This window comes from Hoplias malabaricus, chromosome 18 (genome assembly GCF_029633855.1).
Source record: "Hoplias malabaricus isolate fHopMal1 chromosome 18, fHopMal1.hap1, whole genome shotgun sequence".
In the NCBI taxonomy this organism is placed as follows: domain Eukaryota; kingdom Metazoa; phylum Chordata; class Actinopteri; order Characiformes; family Erythrinidae; genus Hoplias; species Hoplias malabaricus.
The window spans coordinates 31618462-31627038 of record NC_089817.1 but is presented as its reverse complement, the minus strand read 5'-3'; the positions used below and the strand labels follow the sequence as shown (position 1 = coordinate 31627038).

The 8577-nt window shown below is 43.6% G+C and overlaps 1 protein-coding gene across 1 annotated transcript; it reads left to right on the top strand.

Moving 5' to 3' along the window:
* Nucleotides 1–3356: 3356 nt before the first annotated feature.
* LOC136674448 (trace amine-associated receptor 13c-like) lies at nt 3357–7662 on the top strand. Its single transcript, XM_066650453.1, has 6 exons — nt 3357–3632; nt 4949–5017; nt 5109–5253; nt 5614–5669; nt 6658–7138; nt 7316–7662. The coding sequence occupies exons 1-6, from the start codon at nt 3357–3359 to the stop codon at nt 7660–7662; spliced, it is 1374 nt and encodes a 457-aa protein (XP_066506550.1).
* The last annotated feature ends 915 nt before the right edge of the window (nt 7663–8577 follow it).

The window sequence follows — 8577 nt, the reverse complement described above, 5'->3', positions numbered from 1 at the left end:
AGGAAACCTCTGTGTTGTCCTATGCACGTGCAACAAGCAGTGCAGCTGGTATCAGAACACCAATGGGACTTTCAGACAGCTCAGCTGGAACACCCCTCTGAGGAGGAGCTTGCTGGGGTCCCGGAAACACTGTGGGCTAAAACTAAGGATGATGTGGGGTTAATTAAAAGGTGTGAACCCATAACAATCACTCCAATGAGCTCTTATAGGCCTAAACAACACCAAAACCCTCAAAAACCTGGAGCCATAGAGGGTATAAAACCGTTTTTTCAATCTCTACTGAAAGCAGAGTTAATTATTCCATGTCTGGACTTCCCAGTTAGAACACCTATATTCTGTAAAAATAAAAAAATAAAATAAAAAAGCCCGGCCGGGATGAGTGGAGGTTTGTACAGAGTTTACAGGCAGTAAATGCAGCAGTGCAGGCAAAAGCCCCAGAAGTACCAAACCATCACACTATTTTGGCTCAAATTCCACCCGATACAACTCATTATTCAGTGGAAAACCTAGCCAATGTTTGTTTTTCTTTTCTTTAGCATAACAATGCAACTAGAAAGCCAATTCTGGTTTGCATTTTCATTTAAAGGTAAAATGTACACATTTCACATGATTTTGCCAGTGTTACTGTGCATATCTCACCATCTATAATGCTGCCCTATGGGACAGCCTTGAGTCACTAACCATGCCTGAGGGTGTGGCTTTAATCCAGTATGTGGATGATCTATTGATAGCAGCACCGTCCACAGAGCTGTATAAACAAGCCACACTTTCCCTACTGAAACATCTAGCTAAGGAAGGTCACAAGGCCAGCTGAAATAAACTGCAGTTTTGTAAAACAGAAGTGACCTTTCTCTGTCACATTCTGAAGGGAGACACACACTGGCTGTAGACAGGACGTCAGCAATTGCAAAAATTCCTAAGCCATTATCTAAAAAATAACAACTGTTGTCTTTCCTAGGTATGTGTTCTTACTGCAGGTCATTCGTTCCCTCTTATTTAGAACTGGAAGCTCCCCCGAGAGACATATTCCCAAACCAAGCAAGGTTCCACTACACATCTAAAGTGGACTCCTGAAGCTGAGGAGGCATTTGTGCAGCTTAAACAGGCCCCACAACAGGTGCCTGCACTTAGGGTTCCTAATCCTGAAAAGCCTTTTGTCCAAACTGTAGATGAAAAAGGAGATTCTATGACCTCTGTGTTATGTCAGAAGCAGGGAGACAGACTGAGACAAGCTGCACATTTTTCTGTAGTACAAGGCCTTTCTTTGTGCCTCAGGGCAGTGTCAGCAGCTGAAAAGGCTGTAGTAGCATCTAGAGATGTAGTTGCGTATGCACCACTCACTCTAATGGGCCCACATGCTGTACATAACATACTCCAGGACCAAAAAGTATCACATTCGTCGACCCAACGGTGGTTGAGATTTCACACCACTTTGCTTGAAATGCCCAACTTCACTATTAAACGGTGCACCTCACTAAATCCAGCCACCCTCCTTCCCCTTGACGGAGAAGGAGAACCACATGATTGTGTGGCAATCAACACTGAGGTCTGTTCACCAAAGTCATACTTCACTGAGGAACCCCTCCCTAACCCAGATGTTGTCTACTATGTGGATGGATCAGCATCAAAAGATATAACAGGTATTAATAGAGTAGGATATGCAGTTGTCAGATCATGAAATTGTACAAAGCGCACCACTTCCAAGCTCCTATTCCACGGAGGTGGCTGAGCTGATAGCCCTCACCAAAGCACGTGAGTTGGCAGCAAATAAATCAGGAACAGTGTACATCATAAACCGATGGCCTCTTTTTCTCGATGCAGTGCCTTTACCAAAACACTTAGCCATCTGTTAATGTGACGCACACACCAGAAAACAGGATATGGTAAGTAAGGGCAATGAGAGAGCTGATAAAGTTGTTAAAGCAGAGGCAAAAAAGACAGTTCAGCTGCTCCCACAATCCATAGAGTCGTCAGAGTCTACAGCTACTCTAACAGAAATTCAATCAACTGCTACACCACGTGAAAAAGTGGAGTGGATCAAAGATAGCTGTGTTCTCAAAGATGGGGTATGCATACATACACCCACTAACAAACCCTGTTTACCTGAAACTTATATGAAAGGCCTCATAAAGATTGCTCATGGGCGTAGCCAGATGGGGGAATAGTGGACAGTATACAGCAGTACTGGTATGGGAAAAGAGACTCAATACTCACTCAATTTTTGTACCTCCTGCCTGGTTTTTGCGGAAAATACCAGCAAAGGGGGAACCACTATAACACCTCCACTAGCTGGACACCCACCCCCCCCCCCCCCCCCCCCACAACAGAACCATTTCAACTGTCACACCTTGGCACTTTCCTGTTTGTTTTCTCCTTCCTTGTGGCTCTGTCTGTTTGTTGTTTTTCCTATCTCCGCCCTCGCTCGAATCTAGCTCCACCTTTTCTTCCGCCTCTTTTTCATTGTCCTTCGTTATCTGTATTAGGTGTCTCTTGTTAAGTTTGTTTATTTAAGCCCTCTTCCCTCACTTCCTGGTATCGGTCATTGTGTTTGTGTTATGTTTCGTTGTGTTTTCGTCCTCGTTCTTGCCCGTCTCTCTTGCTCCTTTCATGCCCCATTCGTGTTTACCTTCAAGTTCGTTTGTTGTTATATTAGTGTTTGTTTTTCGTTTCTCTTTTCTCGTTCCTCGTTCGGTCTCCTGCCTGTTTCCTATGTTTCTAAGTAATGCTATTTCGTGTTTATCGTCAAGTTCGTTTGTTTTGTTATTTCATTATTAAACTATCTGTGTTGTGTCTCCGCCTCCCGTAATTCCACTCATCACGCCCCCGTGACAGAATGACCGATCAACACAAGGACGCAGCCAACACAGCTCTATCCCTGGGTAAAACCATAAAGACCGCGGAGGATTTACTAAACTTAAGGACTGATGATCAGCCAACAGTTTTACAATCGGTCATGGGAGTACCCAGCGAATTCGAGAATGGACTCAACTGCAAGGGATTTTTATTACAGTGCCGACTGTATTTTCAATTCTTGACCTCTCCTCCTCCACCTGAAATTGTCCAAGTCCTTTTTGTAAAATCCTTACTAAGAGGAGAGGCGTTGCAGTGAGCAGAAAAATTAATAAGAGTAAAGGCCCTTGAACTCACGGTTGAGTCATTTTTAAAGATGATAGAGGAGAGATACTCACACCCGGCTCCCGAGGACGTCTCTGCAGGAACCCCAGCTATGGAGCGCGGATCTGCCGGTACCCCTGCTTCCGAGGATAACCCCCTCAGGTCCGGGGAGATTTTTTTTGAGGGGGGGGGGGGGGGGTTATGGGTAGGGGCTGTTAGCCTCAAATCACAGGACATGGGAGATGAGGCTAACAGGGGCGCATCTCCGGGGGAACTACGGTCAAAGAAGTGCGCCCATCAGTGCCCCTAGACCTGCTAAATCCACAACTCGTGCTCGGCGAGGAGCACGAGCACCTACCTCGGTGGACATCTCAGCTCCTGTCCTCGTGAGAGCGGCGTCTCCAGCCGCTTCTGTCCCCGTGAGCGCAGCGCCTCCGGCCGCGCCTGTCTTTGTGAGCACAGCGCCTACGGCCGCGCCTGTCTCCGTGAGCGCGACACCTACGGCCGCTCCTGTCTCCGTGAGCGCGGCGCCTCCGGCCGCGCCTGTCTTCGTGAGCGCGGCGCCTACGGCCGCGCCTGTCTTCGTGAACGTCGTCGCAGATTCCTCTGCCTCCGTGGACGACGTCGCAGATTCCTCTGCCTCCGTGAACGTCGTTGCAGATTCCTCTGCCTCCGTGGACGACGTCGCAGATTCCTCTGCCTCCGTGGACGACGTCGCAGATTCCTCTGCCTCCGTGAAAGTCGTCGCAGATTCCTCGGCCTCTGTGGAGTCTAGTTTTTTTTTTGGGGGGGGGGGGCATCTGTCACACCTTGGCACTTTCCTGTTTGTTTTCTCCTTCCTTGTGGCTCTGTCTGTTTGTTGTTTTTCCTATCTCCGCCCACGCTCCACTCTAGCTCCACCTTTTGTTCTGCCTATTTTTCATTGTCCTTCGTTATCTGTGTCAGGTGTCTCTTGTTAAGTTCGTTTATTTAAGCCCTCTTCCCTCACTTCCTGGTATCGGTCATTGTGTTTGTGTTATGTTTCTTTGTGTTTTCGTCCTCGTTCTTGCCCGTCTCTCTTGCTCCTTTCATGCCCCATTCGTGTTTACCTTCAAGTTCGTTTGTTGTTATATTAGTGTTTGTTTTTCGTTTCTCTTTTCTCGTTCCTCGTTCGGTCTCCTGCCTGTTTCCTATGTTTCTAAGTAATGTTATTTCGTGTTTATCGTCAAGTTCGTTTGTTTTGTTATTTCATTATTAAACTATCTGTGTTGTGTCTCTGCCTCCCGTAATTCCACTCATCACGCCCCCGTGACATCAACACTGGCAGATAGATTTTGTAGAATTAACTCCAGTAGAGGGAAACAGATTTTTACTGGTGTGTATCTGTGCATGTTCTCTAAATGGACAGAGGCATTTGCAAGAGCAAACAGGATGCGCAAGCGGTAACCAAATCTCTTTTTACAAAAATTATTCCCAGGTGGGAATAATTCCCAGCCTTCCAATACACATCTCGAGCGACAACGGCACCCCTTTTCTTTGCAGCATGCATTAAAACCACTTACATCTGCACTACGAACAGATATGAGAAAACACTGTAGTTATCATCCTGCCAGTGCAAATCAGCAAATTTGATTCAAAGCATGAGTCTCACGTGGCTGAAAGTGCTACTCTTGGTCATCTGGCAAACCAGAACAAGACCACAAGCCAAAACTGGGTGCAGTGCTTTTGAGATTGTGTTCAGAAGAACCCCCAATACAGGAATAGGACCTCTCCTGCCAGAGGAAGCCACGTGAGCGGAACATAACTTCAGTACTTCATAACACTGCACAAGCCTCTTTCTTTTCTGTCTAAGCAGGTTAAAGCAGCACTACCCAGTCCAACTGAGACCCCACTCCACAGCTCCAAATCAGGAGACCAAATCTTGGTAAAGGTTCTATGGAGAAACAAGTGGAACCAACCCAGGTGGAAGGGACCGTTCCAGGTGCTGTTCATCACCCACACCGCACTCAAAGTAGGACGAGCACCGTGGGTCCACCACACCCATTGCAAGAAGGCTCCACGAGAAGCCAGCGTGTCCACTCAGGACCCCACCACCTAGCAGTGAGTCCATAAGTAGTAGTCAGGACTGCAGGAAGAAAGGGAGTGCCCCTCTGAGTACAGGTACGTCAAGAAACGAATGGCTATGGCTTTCCTGTGTCTGATGGTTTTGGGGCTCCTGATTGCTCCAGGAGGAACCTTCTACACCCCCATGGATCACTCTGTGTGCAGTCATTGGCGGGTCTATCTTTGGCAGCGTGGGAGCAGCAACAGCCCTGTGAAAGATGAATGAACTTGTGTATGAACTCCTGATAATAATGAATGACACCACAGGAGCGATGTAAGCATTTAGTATAGAGCAACAGGCTTTAAGGGCTACAGTCATACAACACAGACAAGTTTTAGATTTAATAACTATTCAGCAAGGAGGAGTTTGTGCTATGCTGGACACTTTGTGTTGTTTTTATATACCTGATGTTTCAGAAAATGTGACCAGTTATATAGACCACATGAGAGGTGCAGTTACCACACCCCAAGAGGTTAGCAATGATTGGGGGAGTTGGTTGGCTGCATTATTTGATGGATGGTTTATGCAGTTGATGGTAATAGCAACCCTAGTCCTTGTAACCATTTTACTACTAGTGATCGTAGTCCCATGCATCCGGCGGGTCTGCGCCACTTGTTTGGTCCTCACCGCCACTATGCAAGCTCTTGTTATTAATGTTCAATCTCAATCAACAAACCGATATTACATATCACTCGAACTTGGTCCCCCTCATTCCCAGGTGGATAGAGTAGTGATTAATAATCAAAGGGGGAATTGTGAAGGGAAATTTTAAATGTGTGTGTTTCTTTTACAAACATGTACTCATTGAATCACTATTATTTAGTAGTAATCATTAGTATTTAGTAGTAATTACTGATGATTAGTAAATGTCTTTGTTTTATATAAAGATGAGCTGTTTAATGAAATGTATGTTGCATTATTCTGTCTTTAGACTCACCAACTGAGTCTTTAATAGGAAATTAATTTGATGGGAGTACACAGGAGTGCAGCTTGAAAGAGTTACTCTTGCATCCAAGGTATCAAGGACATATTTTCTGTTCTAACGAGCACGAGATGTAGCTGGTTCATAGAACTTTGTTTCTGCACAAAAAAATGTTATCTCTTTCTTCCCTTATAGGTGGCTCAGTTACAAAATATCTCATTGTATGATGAAGTGCTTATGCGTGTGTGTGGGTATAAAAAAGAGTTTTTTTTTCCTTTTGATAGGCCAGAGCAGAGTAGAGAGTGCATGCTTTTAGCTGCTCTCAATAAAGGTTACTCAAAGACTTTCAGTCTTGTTTCTTATTAGTTGATCATTTCTATGACACACTCTGAACAAGTCTCAGTTGACCCAACACTGTACGTCATGATGATGTTAGAGTTACACTATCCACTAATGGGAGGATTCATGCTCATGTATAAAAACAGAAGAGTTAATCGTCTGAATCATTTCAGATTCTTCAGCTCTGTCTCTATTTCAGATGGATGACCAAGACTACAGACACAACATCACAGTCCAATACTGCTTTCCTGACAATAATTCATCATGTATAAAAGAGGTCAATGGGGGTCCTGTATATTTTCTCCTGTGCTTCTTTCTCTCATGTATAGTTGTGTGCACTGTGTGTCTGAACCTGCTGGTGATCATCTCCATCTCTCACTTCAAGCAGCTCCACACTCCAACCAACCTGATCATCCTCTCTCTGGCTGTGGCTGATTTCTTTGTGGGACTGGTTAATATGCCTGTGGATTTAAGCACCTTGATGGACTCCTGTTGGTATCTTGGAACACTAGCATGCTACATTTATCTAATGATCAGTTTTGTCTCAATTTATGCCTCTCTGTACAGTGTGATACTCATAGCAGTTGATAGATACATTGCAATCACTAACCCTCTGCAGTATTCCAGTCAAATCACACTTCAAAAAACCTTGCTGTCAATTATTCTTGGCTGGTCATTTTGTCTGTGTTATGTCATTGTGTATGTTTACTTTAACAAATATTTATTTCAGTCTCAGGCCTCATGTTATGGAGAATGTATTCTGTATGTAAATGATTATTGGGCCATCACTGAACTTGTATTTGTATTCTTAGCCCCATTCTGTTTTATACTATTCTTATATTCATTTATTTTTAAAGTGGCAATACATCAAGCCAAAGCTGTCAGAGCTGTGAAAAATGGTGCCTCAAACACTCATGGAGCTAAAACACCAAGGGCTTCTGAAATCAAAGCAGCCAAGAAATTAGGCACAGTGGTTTTTGTTTTCCTTGCTTGCTGGATAGCATTTTTTGTATGGCCTCTGACAGTTCATGCATCTACAACTGTGTCAATCCTTTTAACCTTGCTAATAGACATGAACTCCTTTGTGAACCCACTGATGTATGCTATTTTCTATCCATGGTTCAGAACATCTGCAAAGTATATTATAACATGCAGTATATTTCAATCATCATCATCAAGGCTGAATTTCTTTATTGAACATTAAACTCAGACTGCTTTCATCGACAGAGCAGAGGCCTCTACTGCTACTACTACTGCTTCTACTGCTCTAATACTTTTTTTTCAAATGCCTCATAAATTTAAAATGATAAATTATCAAGTAAAAGTGATATTTTAAAAAGCTGTACTTGTAAAATCTAAGCAATTTCATGTGATCAATTTTAATAATTATGCTATGGCCCAAGTTAACAGAGACAGGGATGAAGGGAGGCTTAAGTCTCATAAACCTCCTTTTCCAATTCCATCCCAGAATCTCAATTACAAACATGTTACGATGGTGATGGTGAGTGTTAATAAAGTGCCTGAAAGCCAAACTTCTCCTGACTCTGGTTCCCTTCTTCTGGGAATGGCAAATAGAGTAAAATATATACTAATATATCAGTAAATACTGATTATACGAGATCAGTATTTGGTCTATTTTTATAGTACTGTTTTGAGTAGCTATCATATTTTCTTATTTGCTCAAAGTGTACTTTAATAAACAGTTGAAAATCCACAATAACATGTATGTATATAAATCAGGTTTCACAGGATCGTTGTCTATGCTACAGGTCTGTCTCTAACAACTAACATTCATATTTAACATGAAGAATTCACCCTAAAATATTTAACTTCATATTGGGTGCAGAACCTGCTGAGAACACCCACTTGTACTAGTGCACAAGCTATTTACCTCACCCACACACTCTGTGAAAGTGTCTGAACCCCAACCGCACCCCCTTAAGGACTAAGATTTGCTCATTTTCACAGCCTGTTGATGAGCTCATCTCTGACTCTTGCTATTAGTGTCATTTTTTTGGAGGATTTCTCAGTACCTTCCATGTAGGGGTGTGCGATATGACAATATCAGATAATGACACATACGAATGTCACATAGACACATAAATGCCATCACAGGGAG